The sequence below is a fragment of the Bufo bufo genome, chromosome 2 (assembly GCF_905171765.1).
Source record: "Bufo bufo chromosome 2, aBufBuf1.1, whole genome shotgun sequence".
Taxonomy (NCBI): Eukaryota; Metazoa; Chordata; class Amphibia; order Anura; family Bufonidae; genus Bufo; species Bufo bufo.
The window spans coordinates 827,606,422-827,629,022 of record NC_053390.1 but is presented as its reverse complement, the minus strand read 5'-3'; the positions used below and the strand labels follow the sequence as shown (position 1 = coordinate 827,629,022).

At 45.5% G+C, this 22,601-nt stretch overlaps 1 protein-coding gene across 3 annotated transcripts in view; it reads left to right on the top strand.

Moving 5' to 3' along the window:
• Positions 1-17,785, top strand: part of ZNF638 (zinc finger protein 638) — a 41,381-nt gene extending 23,596 nt beyond the window's left edge. For 2 of the 3 annotated variants that reach the window (XM_040419362.1, XM_040419361.1), the window contains exons 9-25: positions 532-560; positions 651-688; positions 1,160-1,219; positions 2,329-2,381; positions 2,463-2,591; positions 2,934-3,065; positions 3,982-4,023; positions 5,841-5,978; positions 6,130-6,255; positions 6,345-6,382; positions 7,515-9,300; positions 10,694-10,750; positions 10,963-11,749; positions 11,869-12,081; positions 14,933-15,037; positions 15,342-15,460; positions 17,123-17,785. In XM_040419362.1, the coding sequence (XP_040275296.1) occupies positions 532-560; positions 651-688; positions 1,160-1,219; positions 2,329-2,381; positions 2,463-2,591; positions 2,934-3,065; positions 3,982-4,023; positions 5,841-5,978; positions 6,130-6,255; positions 6,345-6,382; positions 7,515-9,300; positions 10,694-10,750; positions 10,963-11,749; positions 11,869-12,081; positions 14,933-15,037; positions 15,342-15,460; positions 17,123-17,143 (3,873 nt within the window). In that variant the 3' untranslated portion in view covers positions 17,144-17,785. The remainder of the gene's footprint in view (positions 1-531; positions 561-650; positions 689-1,159; positions 1,220-2,328; positions 2,382-2,462; positions 2,592-2,933; positions 3,066-3,981; positions 4,024-5,840; positions 5,979-6,129; positions 6,256-6,344; positions 6,383-7,514; positions 9,301-10,693; positions 10,751-10,962; positions 11,750-11,868; positions 12,082-14,932; positions 15,038-15,341; positions 15,461-17,122) is intronic. The other variant, XM_040419364.1, reaches the window with a different exon arrangement.
• The last annotated feature ends 4,816 nt before the right edge of the window (positions 17,786-22,601 follow it).

Sequence of the window (22,601 nt, the reverse complement as noted above, 5' to 3'; positions counted from 1 at the left end):
CTCTGCTCAAGTTGGCATTGGGTGGGGGGGAGGGTGTTGTTGTGTTATTGAATACAATGTTACAATACTTCAATCATTTCAATGCTGTATTGTTCATATAAACTTTGATTTCCCAGAATTGCCTTAGGTGTCTGCGTACACCGATATCGTTGTATACAAAAAACTACAAACTCCTTTCTGATGTTCATGTAATAATGTTTATTTTAATAAAAAATAAACTGATTTAAAAATGACATTATCCAGTCAGTGCTGCCGTTTTCGGACTGTGCAGAGAACCACCCCCGTAACGCCTTTCTGTACCGTCATTCATAAACCTCTAGCAGGAATTGTAAAATCGAGCTGTGAGGAAAGAGGCTGCAGAATTGTTATTGCATGGGGTAGCAAATAGTAAGTAAAGCAGACATCTCAGGAGAGGGCGACATCCTCTCTAACCTCTCGAAGAGACTTTTCTGACCTATTATGACATGTCTGATACCGGGATGTGGTGCATAATTATTGGAGCATAATGTCCTGCCCCACTTGTCTTTACAGAAACCTGTGAGTGCTGAGAAGGTCGAAAAGTAAGTGTCACATTAGTGCCCCGCATAACGGCATCTGACTCATGTTTAATGGCTTGTATTCCATAACGCTTCTCTGTGCTTCCCCTCCAGCCTGGAAGAAGAACCTGCTAAAGCTCCAGCAGAGACAGGTACTTGGCGCTCATCATGGCTGCTAATATCATTTATAATCCAGTTATATGGCTGCTAACTACCATCGAGGTGAATGGGGAGAGCCGCACACACAGCCACCCCTCCATTCCTTCTCCACTTAGATGTGACCACCTCACCAGGAAGACCCTCTCAGAGAGATCACATCTCAGGAGGAATCGATTCAGCGGGTTTTCCTTTGAGAATTCTTGTTTCTCTTTTTCCCTCTTTTGGGAGTTGTTCACACTTTTGCAGACAGAAACAAACGCAGGAAGGATTAGACCTGTTCTAGTGGGTGCAGCGTGGGATGTAAATCCAGCTACGGTTTTTGCACTTTATGTATATGAACACGTAGATTTGTCCCCCTGCCGCCATACCACACATACGTTTTCATTGGATTCCGCCGTCCTCTAATAAATCCTCCACATAGCTGTGCTTACATAGAGAGAAATGAGAAACTTGTCTCTTTACAGCTGCACCTGAGAAAGAAAACGAAGACAAGAAGTCACAAGAGACGTCCAAACATGATCTAGGTAAGGATCTGCGTGCGTTCCTCGGCCGTATGCACTTTGTTGTTGCTTCAGGGAATGGAACATCAAAAAATCTAGTTTTTATGTTAGATATTTTTCACAGCGTTCAGTGCTGGATAAATTATTTGGTAATTGCAAAGTTTGGGTCGATACGCATGTGACTGTAACTAATATGTGGGGGGGGTATTTTAAATTTTTCCATTAAAAAGCAGTTTTTCAGGAAAGGTGTGTTTTCAACTTCAAGATTTTTCACATAAAAACTTATCTTTTTTACCAAAGAAAGGCGGCGTCCCATTAATGAAAACAAATGACAGCGGTGATTATTAAGGGGTTGCATTGACCCCTTTACCTGTTAATATTCCCATGTAAATGGTGAGAAGCCACACAGCGCTTGCACAGGTGCTGCAGCCCCTTTTAAATCAGATCAGAGGTGATGCCGACAGTCGGACTCCTGCCAATAGGATATCGACCCATTCTGAAAAATACATCATCAATATTTTCATCCTGGATAAGATCTTTTTATTTCATTGGCAGTGCTCGGCTTGTAGAAGTTATTCTTTGAAACAGCGCCCTTTGTCACATTCAGTTTTGCCGTATAAAGCATGGGGGAGTGAGAGAGCAGCCACTTTCACCTTCCACTTTTGACAGATTTCATTTTCAGTGTTTATATATAAAAAAAAAAAAAGATAAATTAGGTGGTTTAAACGGGATTGTCCAGGATTTGATGGCCTGTCCATCAATATCTCCTGGTCTGATGCCCCTCACCCCCAGTGATCAGCGCTCTCGGGGTAGTGGACGGAGTTGGTTACCGCAGCACTGCCCCCATTCACTCCATAGTCGACGGAGCTTTGTAGTTCTGGATGTAATCAACCAATATGACGTGTAAAAATGGTCACCGCCTTATCTTGGGACCAGGTCTTGGTTTGTTGTACTGATGATCAGGATAGGTCCTTCTTTTAGAACAGTTTTGGTCTCCATTTCCTGTCCGTGGCGCAGGATTGTAGCCGGTCTCCCCCTTTTGTTAGTTTGTGGCGTACACGACCCTTGGTGTATGTAAAGCTCGGCCTCTGACTTTGTTGCTGACCAGGGCATCCTGTGTTCTCTTATTTCAGAGGTTCCTTCTGGTTTTATCAAGAGCTACATGCTGGACGATCCACCACTGAAGGTAGGTTGGTTCTGATGGTGGCTCTCTTTGTATGAAGGTATGTGTGATGTGAAGATAACCCATGAACACCTTGTTTTACAGCAAAACGAGAAATGTGTTATACTGGTATCTAACCTACCCGAAGCCCAGTACACGGTGGACGAGATTGCCAACTTGGCCAAACCGTTTGGCGGCGTTAAAGACATTCTCTTAGTTGCCAACCACAGAAAGGTAAATCTTGTCTCATAGCCAATAGATCGTGCCTGCAAGCAATGTGGATTCTTCTGCCCATGTTGTGACGCCACTTCTCTCCCGTACAATTCTCAGTTTTAGTCACTTCAGGAATTTTATTGTGTGTACAGTCGCACGCGGCAGATTTGTTGCAGAAATGTGTGTGCTTGGCGCGGAAGCAGAATGGAACTTGTTTTTAGACATAAAAGTTTCTGGAACAAATCTGCAATGTGATGATGGTTGTTTGCAGAATAGTACATTATACCGCTGGATACTGGCAGACGGTCACAGAGAATCGCTGGACGGGTTTGCAGTCATTTTTTGTTTTGTCTGTACATGCAGGCGTACCTGGAGCTGACCAATAGGAGTTCTGTGGATTCCATGATAAAGTTTTATGGCGTTTTCCCAACTTACCTGAGTGGAAATCTGTTGAGCATGTGCGTCGCCCAGAGGTACAAGGACCTAAAAAATGAGGTGAGCAGACATCCGTGAAGAAGAGTTTATGTTAAACTGATGAAATGCCAGCCATTCAGTTGGCATCCATTAAAATTTGTTTTCTGGGTATTTGTTTAAATGGATCTGCTAAGCGGATTTCAATGGGGCCACAAAAAATACGGACAGCACCATATGTCAGTTCCACGGCCCCACAAAAGGGACAAGAACAGGCCGTTCTAACAGAGGGCTAGACATGCTGATCTGCAAAATGCAGACCACACACGGCTAGTATCCGTGTTTTTTTTAATCCATAATTTGCAGACCATAAAAACTGCTTCTGAGCCCTGCACGGCCATCGTCTGTCAAACATCCAGCAACGGCGGGAGCAGCCAATAGCAGGCCGTGGGCCAGCCTCCCTAGCGTCACCTGCTGTCAAAACGGTCCGGAGCTGTGTCTCAATTTGCTTGTTAATTCCCTCTTTGAACGTCCATCTATGTGTGCAGTGCCAGCGGTCTCGCATGCTGTGCCTTATGTGGGGTAAATATCAAAGAAGGCCTAATTAAAGCATGTGTGCATATTTGAAATTATTTATTTTCTCAAAAAATATGAAAACTGAAGGCATATTCTTGAAAATGTCCTGCACCGTTGCAGCAGACTACAAACTACCCGCATGGTTGGTAGCATGAATTGGGTTCGTTACAAGAGGTAGCGGATAGAGAAGGGAAGGTATGACTGTAGGATTCAGTCTCGCAGGGTTTGTGGTCTGGGGCAGTGGAGCATACTTCCACATAGGCACTGCAAGCAAAAAATGGGAAAGAGATTTTCATGAATAATTTCAAAATGGCTTAGATTTTTTTTCTATTTGTAGGTCTAATGCACAGAGGTCGACCTTGATGCTTAGTTCTCTGATCATTGTCTAATTTATTTTATTCATTATATTTTCTTTCGTTATCAGGACTTGATATTCGCCGATCTCATAGAACAATCTTCTTACAAGGTAACTGATGATTTCACATTTCTTTTGAGTTGGAAGGAGCATCCCGGTGGACTCGAGCCAACTATGTTTTACAGCCACTATAATGATTGCCACTATTATGTACTCCCTTTAAGGGGTTGTCCACCTCCTGTTAAGTGATGCTATGTCCTCAGGATAGGCCATAACTACCAGGCAATAACCGTGTTGCCATATTCTACTACCTGTAACTTTTGGTTTTCTGGCAGAGCTTTGTTAGGTTTCACTTTTTGCACGTAAATTTTATAGGATTTGTTGATGCCATTTTCCAGTACATGTTACTTCTTGGTAACGAGTTGATAAAAAAAAATTATGGGGAAAGTATTTTATTGATTTTAATTCAACATAATTTTTATTTTAGTCCACTTATTGGACTTGAACCTGCAAACTTTTGATCACTTGGTCTGTGCACTTTAATGCTTCAATATTACAGTGCATAGTCCTTCTCACAGGAAGTCTTTCAGAAGGCCCCCAGCTGCCGTTCCAACTACTCTACAAACCGAAACTGTGTCGGCTGGAGTGCCAGTCAGCGAACAGAGGGTGCTCTCTCCCCCTCAGTCTAGCTACTAAGATGCTGCAGTCTCTATTGACTGTGGCATCTGAGGGGTTAAAATGTCGGGATCTGAGGCAGTGAGATGCCAGTTGTGTGAAACAGCCATCACCTGCAAGCAGTTGTCTGGCCAAAGTGGGCCTGCACTATGACATACTGTGATAGCACTGAGCTGGTAGGGGTTCAGCGGTGTCGTGATATTCATGACCAATAGTCAAGATAGGCTATTGATATCAGATCGGAGGGGGCCTGACTTCTGGCTCCCATGCCGATCACCATCTAGAATGTATTGGCTGTGTAAGAGAATAGGACGAACAGCCGTAATTACACTACATCCCCGCTGCAATCTAGACGGTGCATAGTCGCACAAGTGCAGGGGTGCTGGGCCCCCCACCGATCCGGAGTATAGATCATCAATATCATGACCCTCCAAAACCCTTTTAAAAGTGTTCTACCATTTCGCTTCAGTGTGTTCAGCTCGTTCCCCTAGCTGGTGGTTCTGCTGCCTCTGCTTTCCTGTCGTTTAGCGCTAGCAGTGGGAGAAGGTTGTACACAGCCGGAGTGTAGAGCGCAGGGAAGGAATCCAGGTAGAGAGGAAAGCATACAAGGTCGTTTACAGGAGGATGTATATTGCCTCCTTTGCTGGCGGGATTCATTTTTCCATCACACTATACACTGCTCGTTTCCATGGTGGATGGGATCTGCTGTGCTTGTGTGCCGATGTGCGCTCCCATGGTCCCGGCCACTTGAGAGGCCAGCACTTTTTCCTATAGTGTACAAGCACGATCACCAGTGCTGGATTGCAGGGTGGTCAAAACTCCTAGAAACGAGCAGTGTATAATGTGAAAGAAAAATGAATCCAGCCGGCAAAGGAAGCAATATGGAGAATGACAATACATTAGTAAGAGCCGTGTGTTAACTATCAGATCAGCAGCAGTTGTTACAAGAGTCTTCCTACCCCATGTGACGTCACCATACCTCAGTCACATGGCCTTGTTGTAGCTCAGCTCCATTCAAGCAATACCAAACGCAGCCACTGTACAATGTATGGCACTGTCACGAGAGCTCCGGTGACTGCGGCGGCTTCCTGAAACTGCTAATTGGCCCCCAGTGTCATAAGGATAGGTCATCATAGTCAATACTTGGAGAACCCCTTTACACCAGAAAACGTGCACTCCGGAGCTGCTCTGTGTATTTTTTACCCCTGTGTCATTTGCTTCTTTATGAATCTGAACTGTTGTTCCCTCTACAGATTATACCTACAATTTATGAAAAGTTTGTCCATCTCAACGACCTCCCTGAAAAAGATGTGGAGGACTTTGCGATCATTCGTATTGGGCGTCGTTTTGGGAAAGTTGAGCACCATGTGTATTTCAGTAATAAGAAGAAGGTGAGTGCTGATAAATGTACCCCGCTGCCTCCTGGTGGTCCTCTGTGGTACTGCACGCATTATCTTTACCTTTCATAGAACGCTCATGGGCTCTTCTGTCTATAATTGTATTGATGCATCTTATGTATTTGGGTTTTCGTCTGTTTCACAGGCAATACTTCACTTGCATAGTCCCAGCGCTGCCAAAGCAATGTATAGCTTTCTGACCCAGTATCCGTGCAGTATTGCGGACAACGTCGTACAGTGCACTCTTCCTTCCAAGACTGAACTAGCAGAGGTGAGAGCACTCCTGACACTATGTAGTCAATTAGGTCTCTGGTATTTCTCTGTGACTCTTGTAATTAATATATTTTATTTTCTCTACAGGATGAATATATAAGCTATATTGAAGAGGACACACCAAGGTAAATAGGATGAAGACTATTGTACATCCTTGTTATTGAACCTCATGATGCGTACTGTTGGTTTTTACATATATTAACCCCTTTAATGACTTTAATGGTGTTTCACACAATACAAACTTCCCCACCTAATCAGATATATGAACCCCACTCTGACCGTTGAGACCCCACCGATCACAAGACCAGGGGTTCCATTCTCCCCATTGAACATGCGTTCTGCCACCATCTTCATTCTGTGTTGACTCTTTATCAGAGGGTATATATTTTTAGTACATTATGGTCATAAAGTCTTTTGGAGGACATTTACAGTCTTTTTCTTTTAACACTTTTTCCACCGTAACTGGGACATCCATTGGGAAAACAGCGCCGTGTGGTTTCACTTTTCACTGGCAGAGCTGATCTGGGTCTGCTAAGACCCAGTAGCTCTGCTAAAGCCAGGAGACACTCAGCGGTCACCGGATCGCCAGATCCGATAGAGCCGGGGTTAGCAACCTTCGACACTCCAGCTGATTTGAAACTACAATTCCCAGCATGCAAACTTGCTCAGCTGTTATTATAACTCCCATAGAAGTGAATTAATTAGAACAGCTGGAATGTCGGGGATTGCTGATCCCTGCCAATATATTCTACGTTTTTCAAGCAATCACCTGGATCTGAATACTTGTGTAATTGCATGCAGTAAAAATTTTGCATAGCTGTGAGCTATTCAATAATATCTACATAGCGCCACCAGCTGTTTGCCCTTTCCATATTTTATTTGTCCATCTCACTGAGCTGGTCACACATGCTCAGTTTAGATCTTCAACTGCCACGGGCCATATGTTCTGTAAGAAGCTGTGGCAGTTGCAGGGAGAGAGCTGCAGCAGAAAGGACACCCCCCTCCCCCTGATCTGCCGGGCTGAATAGAATCTAGCAGAGCAATGAACAGGGAGTTCTCTAGATCCATGTGAGGTGCAGAGCTGGTTACCCTTTTTAAGGAGTTAATAGTAAACCGTTGCCCTCTGGGTATGTAATAAACAGCAAGAGCTATGACATAAGCTTAGTTTCACAGGTACCGATATCATATCCTTTCTGGAAATATTTGCAGATATATTGAAGTTGATTTTGATGAAATAATTTTTGTTTCGATTAACAGAACAAACAGCAACTTAGAGAAAGCTGCATCAGAAGTTGCTGAATCTAAAGAACCTGACAAAAAGGAAGAGAAACCATCACAGCCTAAAGAGGAGGTGTCTAATGAACCTGACAAAAAGGAAGAGAAGCCCTCACAGCCTAAAGAGAAGGGGTCTAATGAACCTGACAAAAAGGAAGAGAAATCCTCACAGCCTAAAGAGAAGGTGTCTAATGAACCTGACAAAAAGGAAGAGAAACCCTCGCAGCCTAAAGATAAGTGGTCTAAAGAACCCAACAAGAAGGACGAGCAATCCTCACAGCCTAAAGATAAGTGGTCTAAAGAACCCAACAAGAAGGACGAGAAACCCTCACCGCATAAAGATAAGTGGTCTAAAGAACCCAACAAGAAGGACGAGAAACCCTCACCGCATAAAGATAGGGGGTTTAAAGAACCCAACAAGAAGGACGAGAAACCCTCACAGCCTAAAGATAAGGGGTCTAAAGAACCCAACAAAAAGGACGATAAACCCCTACAGCCTAAAGGTAAGGGGTCTAAAGAACCCAACAAAAAGGACGATAAACCCTCACAGCCTAAAGGTAAGGAGTCTAAAGAACCCAACAAGAAGGACGAGAAACCCTCACAACATAAAGATAAGGGGTCTAAAGAACACAACAAGAAGGACGAGAAACCCTCACAATCTAAAGATAAGGGGTCTAAAGAATCCAGCAAGAAGGAAGAGAAACCCTCACTGCCTAAAGATAAGGGGTCTAAAGAACCCAACAAGCAAGAAGAAAAACCCTTACAGCCTAAAGGTAAGGAGTCTCAGGCCAGACCTGTGCATTCCTCTCCTGCCAGTCAGTCTGAAATGGATGTAGCCACAGCAGAATGCGAGGGGGCATCAGAACCAACTCCGTCTGTGGAATCTGAAAAAAACTCTGGTCAAGCTACAGCTGACCACCCAAGTGTTGAACTCGTACCTTCCCCCTGTATGGCTGTGACAACAGAGGATGATAATGATGATGACATTGATGATAATGATGATGATAATGATGATGATGAAGAGGCAGCAGAGGCGCCTGAGGCCCCATTCACATCTCATGTATCTGTACAGGCAGAACCAGAGGTACAGCATCCAGAGCCTCAGCCAGTGTCTCAGCCTCAAGTGTTTGATGATTTGGATATTCTCGTATCTGTAGAATCGGATGAAGAGGAATCTGAAGGACAGCATAACTTTATCCTCAATGCCGAGCAAGGTACACAGCCTCTGACAGTCACCGATATGGCCAAGCTTCTTGATACAAAAACCTCTGAAGGGAAAGAAGTCACTAAAGATGCCCAGAACACTATTGGCACTGCTGATGAAGGCTCAAATAAGGAGGCATCCAAACACAGCATAGAGAAACATGGGCACCATGTATCAACAAAAAACAGAGATGAAATGTTCGCACCTGAGGCAACTGAAACATCAGATGGATCCATTGTCAGGACCACAAAATATTACGCCCAAAAGGGAGAGCTCTCCGTGACTGTCACATTGGAGAACCAGAAGTCTAGTTCAAAAACCGACTCCAGAAAGAGGACATCAAGGGAAAGGGGATCTTCCTCCCATGAAAGCAGCACGCCAAGGTCAAGTAGCAACAGGTCGAGCCCTGCTGATAGTGCCTATAAGACGGCCTCCAGTTTTTCTCAGAAGAAAACCACTGGAAAATACAGCACTTCACAGCCAGAGAGAGACTCTAAGGATACCAGGTCGCGGGAGAGAGAGGCACGATCAAGTAGCAGATGGAATGAAAGAATGAGAGGCAGTGTAAGTGATCAAGTTTACTGATATTGGGGAATTTCCTGACTGATACCAGTCTATTCCCAGAATATTTACCATATTTGTTGAACTATAAGACTCGCCTTTTTAGCAAGAAAAAGTGTCTTGTAGTCCACAGTCAGTGGTCCAGCTGTACCAGACCTCACGGACTACTTATTTAATGTTCCAGCAGAGCGCCCTTAAAGCACTTTGCAGGATCAGTAAGGGTTGCATGCTTCTCTCTGCCTGTCCAACACTGATCTGTGCAGACAGGAGAGGAGGGTGAGTGATCATTCAGCTCATGGAGAGGACCATGACAAAACACAGCTACCCCAGGCAGCAGGGAAGGAGATGAAAGCTCCTCTTGATGCAAGCTTGAGGACCCTTGATGATGTCACCAGTGAGAGAAGCCAGGCCAGCAAGAGGAAATGGTCTCTGTAGTGGCTACTGTATTGTACGGGACCCTGTAACTTGTGGTCTTTATTAAAGATAATGCCTGTATGTGGATCTGCTGTGCATGTTGCAGGGCTATGCCTGTATATATCTACTGTGCGTGTTTATTTCTATAATGTCATTGCCATGGAGGGAGTAAAAACAAATATTTGAGAAACCCATAAATGACAGAAAAAGCATTGCAATAAGCTACAGAGCAATGAGCTGACTGTAGGCTAGTAACCCGCTCTACCCTACGCTAATACAGTTAGTGACATTGACCCCTTCACTTTATTAAACTACCAGGAAAGTTTTAATGGGTCAATAATGTTATAATTTTCTGTTATCTAAGCCTATAGTCTGTAAAATACAGTATATTCAGAAAGCTGGAGGAGAAATGTGACTTTGTTTCTGACACTTAGCTGCCTCGTAATAACCACACCTGCCTAGAATAACCATGGACATGTGAGGTTTTCTCCATAATCCAGAAGGGGCCTTCTGATAGATTTGGACCTCCTAACCTTCTCTCAAATGAGCAAATAGCTTAAAGGGGTATTCCTATCTAGACAGTTATGACATACGGCATATATGTCAAATAGGTGACGTCCCCAGATCTGCAATGGACCCCCGTCTTGTGGCCGCAGTGAATGGGAAGGGGGCCCGAACATACACGGATCTCTCCATTCACTTCCATGGGAGTTCAGTAACTAGCCGAGCATGCTTACGTTTATTTTCTCAACTGCCATTGAAGTGAATGTTAAACCATGCGTGAACGGAACCTCTTCATTCACAGCCCCTGCCAGGTGGGCCCGTTCTTGAGATAGGTGTGGGTCACAGAGGTAGAATCCACAACTATTGTAGTTGTAAACCCCCAATAAAGAATTCACATATTCTCCATATTTAGGTTGAAAAATGAAAAAGGTGCGTTAATATTCTGGGTTTTCTAATATAGTATTTTCTCTATGTACAGAGTTCTCGTTACTCGCGAAGCTCCAAGAGCAACAATCGGAGTCCAAGATCTAAAGAGGTGAGAATGGAGGATGATTTTCACAAAAAAAATATTTTACAAGGTTATAAGTGCGAGAAAAATTGACACTACATTAACATTACAATAGTTTGGTATATCCCAATTACCTCTGTAGATAAATGTCTATACCTTATAATGTATATAACCAGGTTAGCGGTGGGAAACTGGTTTAAACGGCTGATATTTCATCTTTCCCTTTTTTTCTTATTTAGGAAGACGGAGAAACTTTCCCTTTCAACCTGGATGAGTTTGTTACAGTTGATGAGATTGTAGAAGAGCATGTAGACTCTGTGACCAGTGCAGAAGCTGAGGAGGAAAAGCCCGATGCTGCCAGAAAGGGAAAAAGGAAAGAAAATGACCCTCTTCCTTCAGATACAAAAAAATCCAGAGTGACGAGCACAGCGTCACACAAACGGTCCTTTGTCACTTTAGATGAAGTTGGTGATGAAGAAGAAAATGCTAATGTTCAAAAAGACCAGGCCAATGAGACGGCCAAACCCCTGGTGACAACAGAGGAGGGCCTTCCTGCCAGCGCAGAGCAGGTGCTGATGACCCTGGATGAGATAAGTGACGATGAGGATGCCCAAAACTTTTCCACGGGGCAGCAGTCCTCAAAAGTGCCAGAGATCTTAACTAAAGATCAGCTGCTCACACTGGATGAGGTCAACGAGGAGGAAGAGGAACGCACAACACCTCCCAAGCCTCAAGAAGCGGTAGAGACCAAATTACTGGATGAGAAGGATACCAAGGACAATGGTAAAGATCCAGAAGATAAAAACAAACCTGATGTCCAGCAGGATGCTCCTACCAATGGAGACCATTCAGAGCAGGCCCTGTTGACTTTGGATGAGGTTAAAGCAGAGGATGATGAGATGTCTTTTGCAGATATCGAGCACCAGTTCCTGACCGTGGATGAAATTGGGGAAGAGGAGGAAGAGTCTGAGAGAAAAGCTGAACGTAAACCATCAGATACCAAGGAGTCCAGCAAAGCCGAACCTAGTAAGTTACCGAGTGACATAACTGTATTCCCTGACTCACGCTGACTATCGAAACGGTTAGTAGTAGAAGCAACTATAATAGCAGCAGGGAGATTCTAATTGCATTTTATTGTGTTTTAGCATCAACTGTGAAGAGGGGACGACCCCGGAAAAGACCACTCCCTCAAAGTGCTGAAGACAATAAAGACTCATCAGTGCCGGCTTCCCCTGATACAAGTAAAGGAGATGCAGTGGAGACATCCCCAGCAAAACGAAAGCCGTCTCAAGGCAGCGAGGGAGAAGCTGACAGGGTACAAGGTAGCACATCTGCGTCTCCAGATAAAACCGAATCAGGTAAGGCTTCTGGAAAAGATCCACTGAGCATTTGTTCCTGGCTATTTGTTCCTGGCTATGTACACCTTTGGGGAAATTGTATTTATTTATTTTTTTACTGCATTTTACTCATTTGGGGCTAAAAATGTATTTTTAAATTTGTCTTAACTATTGAACCGTTTTGTCACAAAGGGTTAATGGTTTTTCTAGCGGTTTGCATCCTACTTTAATTTTCACTTTGTGCTGGTCATCTAATAACCCTTATCTCTAAATTACTGAGAGGTCATAAACACTTATTCAAGCTTCTTATCAATAAGATAAGAACTGAGCTCTGAGTGTTCATAATGTCAGAGAGCAGACAGAAAAAACTGATCCTGCTAGTAGAGCATCTCGGCTCTGTAATGATAAAAAGCACTCCGTATTTTTAATAAAGACCTATTTAACAAAATAAAACTGCCCCCCAAAGGTGTACAAGAATCATTAAAAGTTGCACGGGGGGGTAGTTGGCATTTTGGCCATTAGTATTCAGAGACAATTCATCATTGGCCAACGGAGGCAGGACTTCAGTCACATCCCCACCTGTGGATGTCTTATCAAAGGCAGACTACTCCTTTATCACCTTCAGTACGGCGCTAGGCGGGTGTTTAAAGATGATTTAACCACTTCAGCCCCCAGTGCTTAAACACCCTGAAAGACCAGGCCACTTTTTACACTTCTGACCTACACTACTTTCACCGTTTATTGCTCGGTCATGCAACTTACCACCCAAATGAATTTTACCTCCTTTTCTTCTCACTAATAGAGCTTTCATTTGGTGGTATTTCATTGCTGCTGACATTTTTACTTTTTTTGTTATTAATCGAAATTTAACGATTTTTTTGCAAAAAAATGACATTTTTCACTTTCAGTTGTAAAATTTTGCAAAAAAAACGACATCCATATATAAATTTTGCTCTAAATTTATTGTTCTACATGTCTTTGATAAAAAAAAAAATGGTTTGGGTAAAAGTTATAGCGTTTACAAACTATGGTACAAAAATGTGAATTTCCGCTTTTTGAAGCAGCTCTGACTTTCTGAGCACCTGTCATGTTTCCTAAGGTTCTACAATGGCCAGACAGTAGAAACACCCCACAAATGACCCCATTTCGGAAAGTAGACACCCTAAGGTATTCGCAGATGGGCATAGTGAGTTCATAGAACTTTTTTATTTTTTGTCACAAGTTAGTGGAAAATGATTTTATTTTTTTCTTACAAAGTCTCATATTCCACTAACTTGTGACAAAAAATAAAAACTTCCATGAACTCACTATGCTCATCAGCGAATACCTTGGGATGTCTTCTTTCCAAAATGGGGTCACTTGTGGGGTAGTTATACTGCCCTGGCATTCTAGGGGCCCAAATGTGTGGTAAGGAGTTTGAAATCAAATTCTGTAATAAATGGCCGGTGAAATCCGAAAGGTGCTTATTGGAATATGGGCCCCTTTGCCCACCTAGGCTGCAAAAAAGTGTCACATCTGGTATCGCCGTACTCAGGAGAAGTTGGGCAATGTGTTTTGGGGTGTCATTTTACATATACCCATGCTGGGTGAGATAAATATCTTGGTCAAATGCCAACTTTGTATAAACAAAATGGGAAAAGTTGTCTTTTGCCAATATATTTCTCTCACCCAGCATGGGTATATGTAAAATGACACCCCAAAACACATTGCCCAACTTCTCCTGAATACGGCGATACCAGATGTGTGACACTTTTTTGCAGCCTAGATGCGCAAAGGGGCCCACATTCCTTTTGAGGGCATTTTTAGACATTTGGATCCCAGACTTCTTCTCACGCTTTAGGGCCCCTAAAATGCCAGGGCAGTATAAATACCCCACATGTGACCCCATTTTGGAAAGAAGACACCCCAAGGTATTCAATGAGGGGCATGGCGAGTTCATAGAATTTTTTTATTTTTTTTGGCACAAGTTAGCGGAAATTGATTTTATTTATTTTTTTCTCACAAAGTCTCCCTTTCCGCTAACTTGGGACAAAAATTTCAATCTTTCATGGACTCAATATGCCCCTCACGGAATACCTTGGGGTGTCTTCTTTCCGAAATGGGGTCACATGTGGGGTATTTATACTGCCCTGGCATTCTAGGGGCCCTAAAGCGTGAGAAGTCTGGAATATAAATGTCTAAAAAATTTTACGCATTTGGATTCCGTGAGGGGTATGGTGAGTACATGTGAGATTTTATTTTTTGACACAAGTTAGTGGAATATGAGACTTTGTAAGAAAAAAAAAATAATTTCCGCTAACTTGGGCCAAAAAAATTTCTGAATGCAGCCTTACAGGGGGGTGATCAATGACAGGGGGGTGATCAGGGAGTCTATATGGGGTGATCAGGGGCGAATAAGGGGGTTAATAAGTGACTGGGGGGGGGGGTGTAGTGTGGTGCTTGGTGCTACATATTGCTGAGCTACCTGTGTCCTCTGGTGGTCGATCCAAACAAAGGGGACCACCAGAGGACCAGGTAGCAGGTATATTAGACGCTGTTATCAAAACAGCGTCTAAAATACCTGTTATGGGTTAAAAAAATCACATCTCCAGCCTGCCAGCGAACGATCGCCGCTGGCAGGCTGGAGATCCACTCGCTTACCTTCCGATCCTGTGAACGCGCGCGCCTGTGTGCGCGCGTTCACAGGAAATCTCGCGTCTCGCGAGAGGACGCGCCGGCGCGTCCAGGTGGAATGAAACAACCACCTCCAGGACGCGTCTGTGCGTACAGCGGTCCGGAGGTGGTTAAAGGCGGGTGTCGCAAGACTGATGTGTGCGGACATGTTGTGCTGGTTTGTGAGCAGTTGCTCATCTACCTCTGTCTTTTGTTTCAGCTGATGGAAAGTCTGATGCTGACACCCTGGCCAAGAAGGCAAAACTGGAAATTCCACCGGGCGAAAAGACTAAACTGGCGCCCTTCAACTCCAACACCCCTGTCGGTAAGTTTTTTTTTTTTTAAAACAAAATAAGCGGTATTAAGTTTATTCCCATAATAGAAATTTATAGCATGATCTCCATTGTTGCAGTATGGCGACACTAGCCGCACGACAACAGTTTTTGCCGGATCTCAGAGTAGCGGTGAGCTGATAGAAATGTATGGAATTACAGCTCCAGTCACACAATTGCTACTAGTGGGATCAGGGCAATGGCTTCTTGAAATCATTCCGTCCAGGTTTGGTGTCAGAACTGAAGTTGTGCGTGAACGTGGCTGCAGATCTAATCATTTCTGAATATGTTTTTCAGGGCTGGAATTTCTTGTATCGAAGACAGGATATTTCTGTGAATTGTGTTCACTTTTTTACATGGATAATTCATCGAAGCTGAAGCACTGCAAGAGTCTGCGACATTACCAAGCAGTTGAGGTATGCGGTTCACATTCTGCTGTCCTGTTACTTTCTCGTCTAGAGGGCCCTACAGCATTTCACCTAACCTCCTTAACACCTTAAAATTGGATATAAAGTCCCCAAAAACTTTGTTGCAGTTATTGAATATGTTTCTGAAACTGTATTATTCTGGTCCTATAGGTGCATATTAACACCAGAATGACTGCAGGCTTTAGCCATGAGCTAATTTTAGGCCCCTGTGGCTGATTAGAGCTGGAAGTATTTGGTAACCATGTATCTCGACATACCCCCCCATTTGAAATACTCTGCATACCTGGCCAAGCTGCAGAAGCGCAAGGCTGACTTTACCTAAATACCGTCTTCTCATTTACTGCGCAGGGGGTTTTACATATATTATGTCCGTTCAGGCAGGGGGTGAGGTTCACTATGGTGTGATAACTAATGATGAATTCCCATAATCCTACAACCAATCTCCAGTGCTGAAGACTTGCATCAGTGCATTTTACCTGCGGATAGTAGGTTTTGCAATGCTTTGATGTAATTTTCTGATACATGCTGATTTTTATAAGGATTTTTCAGATTTAAACATGGATGAATTCTTCTCTGGATTAAGCATCTGCGGGTTGGAGAATGTAATTCCTAAAAAAAAGACCTGCACATTTGTAGTTTTTGAGTGAAGCCAGAAGTGCATCCAGCAGGAAGGAGAATGTGGGTCCTAATTTTTTAAATTTCCCTTTCCTTGGGAATACACTCTTGGCTTTTACTGTGCTACAAAAATGAAATGTGTAATTGCAGCAAAAAAATCAGACAAGCTTTCAGAAGGAACCAAAAATATATAGGTTTTTACTTTTCTTTCCTGCTGGATCCACTTCTGGTTTTGGCTACAAAACTTCTGGCTGCTTTCAATGGTCTTCCAGTACCTGGATAGGTGGGGGTCACGTACTTTGCTGCAGCCACTGACTGTCCTCGGCAGTGGTGTACTGCTTAAGTCGGTGTCATCGGCTGCAGTGGTGCACCAGTAAACCAATGAAGGGAGCAGCGGGGCTCAGTATGTTGGAGTTTAAATTTAAAGTAGAACAAGCTGGATAGCATTTTAAGCTGGGTATACACAGTTAGATGTTTGACCCAACCTGCTGATTTTGCCAGGACCAGCCACCCATCTAATGTGTATGGGGGGGGGGGGGGGGGCAGAAGGATCGGGCTACAAACAGGGATAAGCTGCCAACAAACGGTGATAATCTGCAAGTACAAATGATTGTAGTAACCCTCGGTCTTCATACTGCAGTGATGATTGTGTGGTTAAATGCAGTTAACAAGTGGCCAGTAACCAATTATTGCCCGCTCTAGCAGTCCATGTAAAAGGGCCCTTAATCAAATCTCCTTATTGAGGACACGTGCATGCTCAGCTAAGTGTGTGTGTATGGAGGGGGGATCGCAGAGATGGAGGTCAACGGCTATCTAATCTGTATGGCTGACCTAAGAGCTGACGCTGCTGTGCCGTCCATACATGGGCAGCCATGTCAGAGGTATTGGAGCTCAGCACAGTTCACATAAAGACGGAGGGGTAAGAAGTACAGATATGTTGTTCAGAGATCTGATGGCTAGGAATGTGTAGTATCAGATCCACTGTATTTTTTAGCAGTGAAGTGTTTTTGACTGGTATTTTCTTTCTCTTTACAGAAACATTTGGCCAAGTTGTAAGCAGCTTCCTAAAGGGAAATCTTCCAGCACGTGGTGTCCATCATCGCCAGAGACTGACTCCTGAAGCCAGACTATAGTTTTTGGGTCCATTGTGTACATTTTCTTAGGGCAGACGTTAATGTTGTACTATAAAGCACTCGCTAGACTTTTTTTTTTCTTTTTCTCCCCCCCCCACCTTTTTAATTTTACCAGAGGAGCATTCTGTAAATCTCATGCTAAATTTAAGTTACTGTATTAATGTTGAGAGGAGAAAATGGGGGTTTAATTTGAGCTTGATATGGCGCCATTACTGTGATGTGAACTGTATTATTTTGGGTCAGGGCTGATCCACTTTTCCCTACATAAAATGTTTGAGCTTTACACCACAATCACATCCCCAGTATCGTAAGCAATTGTATTGTGACAGAAAATACTACAGAATCTTTTCGTCTCTTTAGTTTTTAAACAGATTAATTTTATATGAAGTCTGGTTTCAGCCCCTGTTACTAACCCTTAATGGCGTCGACGAGGGCTTAATCCACTGCTTCTTAGCTGCAGTTGAATTAGGGACACTGTTTTCATAGTTTTTTTTCCTTTTTTTTTTTGTTGCCTATTTTGTCATGGAAAATGGCATATTTTGCAAATTGTGCAAAATTAAAGCTGTAACAAAGTGCATTTCTAAATAAATGGAAAAGTATTAAATTGTCTTGTGATTTATGAGCAGTTCATACCATGCGGTTTTCATAGTTAATTAAAAATTTGGCGCCAAAAAAGATAAAGTATATAAATAAATAAATACCGGGTTATAGCCAATCACTGTCCTTAGTGGCCTCGTGCTATATACACTGACGAGCAAAAGGGTAACAATGTTTTGAACTTTTGACTTCCAGGCTCCATATCTCACCATCCACTACAGCTTAGAACGTGAGACTCATATAATTTTTTTAGACCATCATCGTGGCTATCTCGTACATAAATTGGACTTGCACCTATTTAGCATATGATTAGATTCTTCTCATGCATTACTCTTGGTGGTGGAACAATCTTTCTTGTATACTACAAATTACAATCTGTTCACATGTTCCCTAATAGCTCAGTGTGTTATTAGGTTGATCCCCAAGAGAAAGTTCACTGGTTCGAATCCAGGAGCAGCCATAAAGATGATTTCCCACAGCATCATCAATAGTGGTATCTTCGCCAAGAAAATTGCCAAACTGCATCATCATTATGTGAGCACCATGACAGAAGAATACAAAATGAAGTCCGTCCATCTATTCCAATGCCAAGAGGCGAAGTCAACAAGTCGGCTCATCACAAGGTCTATCAGTTCTGACGCGACAAACACTGCAATGGAGGTGGCTAGTAAGCACCGTGCGACGCACATTACAAAAGTCTGGAATGGTGGCCTGAAAAACGGTGAAGAAGCCTCGACTTCAATATCGTCATAAGTGTCAGCTCGAGTTTACAAAAAAGTACCAACAGTGGACAGTACAAGATTGGAAACGGTTGATTTGGAGCGATGCGATGGAAGTCAATAGACTGGGCTCTGATGGGTGCAAATAGGTCTGAAAGAAACAAGGGAAAAGGGGGCTAACGGATCAAGAAATTGAAGGCATTGTCAAGTTCAGTGGAGAAAGCCTGATGATATGGGGTTGTTTCACAGTCAAAGGCGTTAAATACTTGACCACGATCGATGGTGGTCTCGGTGAAAAGGACAAAATAGTGTTCCAGCAGGACAACGACCCGAAGCATACCTCAAGAAATGGTTCAATGACAATGAAGTGGAAGTGCTGGATTGGCCCCGACAGTCCCCAGACCTCAACCCAATCGAACACTTGTGGGTAGAGTTGAAGAAAAAGCCATATTCGTACCCAAGTGAGTTGATTAGTATGCAACAACATTGTGAATGGGTAGAAGAGACCTGGGAACAGATTTTGGTCGAGACATGCCTGAATCTGATCAAGGATGCCCAGAAAGATTCAGTCAGTGTTGACATTGTATCTGACACAGAAATAGTTATTGCGTGCACCAGAAATAGGTCAAGTAGTTGTACTAACGCTAGACGCCGTATCTGGCAATCTTTGGGGTTGTCCCTGTAGTTTTTACTTCTCCGGTTTGTTTTTTTCTAAACAGGGGTCGCATGGTGCGTCCCTGGTCTCTCAGTGGAGCGAGCGCCGGGGTCGAATGGCCGTCCCCGGCTACCTCCTTTTCCCCCCAGAAGATAAGTGGAACCGGGCTCGACCTGCAGCTCCGGTGGCCTACCTGATCCGGGGTCACCTAGTCCTGCCCTCTATCCAGTTCACTGCCACTCCTTGTGCCAGATGACTGAAGAGGTGACCCCATGCTGGTCCGGAACAGAGGGTGAAGACTGCAGGACTCAGATAAGTACATCGGCTCTCCTGTAGCTCCCCCCGTGCTCACACTGTAACACGATTGTTTAGGGCTTACATGTGAGAGAGCCGGCTGGTTGAGAGGGAGGAGGGATTCCTTCTTGTCCCCTGTATCCTGACGGTGGGTGCCATTTTTTTTTTGCCATGATTTTTTCCGCAATTCTGTGATGCGACTGGGGGGCGAAGCCTATCGCGTCAGCTCCGACGCTTCCGCTTTGCATCAGCGCCTCTCCGCGCTTGACTGCTACTCCAGCTCCTCACAGGTCACGGTAGGACTGATAGTGTTCTGCAAAACTTTAGGAGGCCCTGACTCCGGGATTGCCGCCATCATGCCAAGACCTGGAGCTTCCCAAAAATTTAAAGCGACACTTCAGGTCCCACTGGGATCCTGTAAGGTCTGCTGCTTGCCACTATCGGTTACAGGCTCCTGTGACTCTTGCCTTGCCTCGAGACAGGATCATCCACCGCCTCCTCCCCCTCCACCAGCCCAGTCCCTCCTCCGCCCCTTCGGAGCCCGTGGAGCCCTCCTGGGCCTCTGCCATAGCTAGGGCGGCCGCGGACTTGGCCCAAGTCTCGCGCGCGGCCATGGCCTTTATGGAACGCATGGCGGCCACTGATACTCTGCCTGCGGTGCCTGTGGTTAGCACCACTCCACCTCCAGGTGCCCCCCACAGAGGATGCTCGACCGCTAAGAGGCAGCGTACGCAGCAGCATCCCTCCTCGGATGACTCTGCTTCCCCTCCCTCGCCTGGAGGCGTGTTCAGCCTCTCCCTCTCGCAGGGATTGCAGGTCTGAAGGGGAAAGGTCCGGCTCGGACGAGGACATGGAGCCGGAACCCTCACCTAAGCTCTCCACCATGGTGGCAGACTTGGTCACACCTTTGACATCCAGGGGGAACCTCCTCCTACTAGTAGCCAGGAATTCCCCCTCTTCCACTCCAGAAAACCGGAGGCTGTCGCATTCCCCATTCATGGCGAGTTCGCCAAGGTCATTTCTAAGGCTTGGGAATGCCCTAATCACAGTTTTTCTGCTACAAGGCGCATGGATACTCTTTATCCTTTCCCGGCAGATAACGTGCAGCAGTGGTCTTCTCCTCCTAAGGTCGACCCGCTGGTGGCCAGATTGGCTAAGAATACGGCAATACCAGTCCTGGACTGGTCCTCCCTACAGGACTCCGTTGACAGGCGTTTGTACTCTCTTTCCAAAGCCATCTTCTCTCTGGCGGGCACAGGTCTGCGGCCCGCATTCGCTTCGGCCTGGGTAGCCAGGGCGCTTTCGGTGTGGTTGCAGCGCCATCATCAGGACCTCACGGAGCAGGATGTCTCTGCGGACACCCTAAACTTCATCCTCCCAGATGTCCCAGGCGACAACATTCCTCTGTGAGGCCTCATTGGACGTCAGCACTCTCTTTGCGTGGATTTCGGCCCTCTCGGTCACGCAACACAGGGAGGTCTGGTTGAAGGTCTGGGACGCCGACGCTTCCTCCAAGCGCTCCCTCACTAACCTCCCCTTTGCGGGGTCCAGGCTCTTCGGTGCTAAGCTGGATGAGATTATCTCTGACGCTACGGGGGGCAAGAGTACGCACCTGCCCCAATCTAGATCCAAGCGTGCCTTCAGAGCTCGCCCCTCTGGCTCTAGAAACCAGTCCTTTCGGCGCTTCTCCTCCTCCAGATCTGTGACAGCCCCCTCCTCCGGCGCCTCTCAAGACTCCCGCAAGAAGCCTTCCTTTAAGCCTAAACCTTCCTGGCGCCCACGGGCACAGTTCCAGGGGAGTTCTGCCCGCCCCACGGTTCCCAAGCAGTCCTCCGCCTGAAGGGTGGGGGGCCGTCTGCTCTCTTTTCAGCATGTCTGGAGAGCTCACATTCAAGACACCTGGGCCCTGGAAATTGTAACTTCCGGAACGTTTCTTTCAGTCTCGTGTTCCGGGGGATCCGGCCCGAGCCTCAGCCCTTTTACAAGCCGTTTCTTCCCTTTTGGTCAGGGGAGTAGTTGTCCCAGTTCCGTTGGAGGAACAGGGGGCAGGTTTCTACTCAAATCTCTTTGTAGTGCCAAAGAAGGAGGGATCAGTGCGTCCGGTCCTAGACCTGAAGCTGTTAAACAAGTCCCTGCGGGTGCGGAGGTTCCGGATGGAGTCCCTCCGCTCCGTTATTGCTTCTCTTCCAGGAGAGTTCCTCTCCTCAGTGGACATCTGGGACGCCTATCTGCATGTCCCTATCGCATAATCTCATCACAGGTTCCTGCGCTTTGCCATTGGCGACCGTCATTATCAGTTCGTTGCCCTTCCCTTTGGGCTGGCGACAGCCCCGCGGGTATTCACAAAGATCTTGGCGCTAATCATGGCGCTTCTCCGTACCAGGGGCATATCTCTGCTGCCCTACCTGGACGACATTCTGATAAAGGCTCCCTCTCGTCCCCAGACCGAAGACAGCGTCAGGATCACTGTTCAGACTCTGCAACAGTTCGGCTGGCTGATCAACTTCCCGAAGTCCTCTCACCAACCTTCCCAGAGGGTGACCTTCCTAGGGATAATTTTGGACACTACTGCAGCCCGGGTATTCCTCCTGGATTGCAAGTTCTCAAGGATACGGGAGTCGGTGTCTCGCCCTCTACATTCCCCGTGTCTCTCCATCCGGGAGTGCATGCAGGTTCTGGGACTTATGGTGGCCTCCTTCGAGGCAGTCCCCTTTGCCCAGTTTCACACTCGGCCTCTGCAGCAGGCGATCCTGTCCTTCTGGGACAGGACATCGAGGGGTCGGGACTCTCGGATCCGCCTTCCTCCTCCGGGTTCGCATGGAACTCCCGTGGTGGCTGTCCCCTCAGAATCTGACTTCGGGAAAATCCTTCCTCCCAATCTCGTGGACAGTAGTCACCACCGATGCCAGTTTCCTGGGTTGGGGCGGCGTTCGCCAGGCTCGGACAGTTCAGGGGGGTGTGGTCAGAAGTGGAAGCCCGTCTTCCGATCAACATATTGGAGCTTAGAGCAATTTTCCTCTCTCTGTCTCATTGGACCCCCCCCCCCCCCCCTAACGGGTCCCCCGGTAAGGATCCAGTCGGACAATGCCACAGCCGTGGCCTACATCAATCATCAG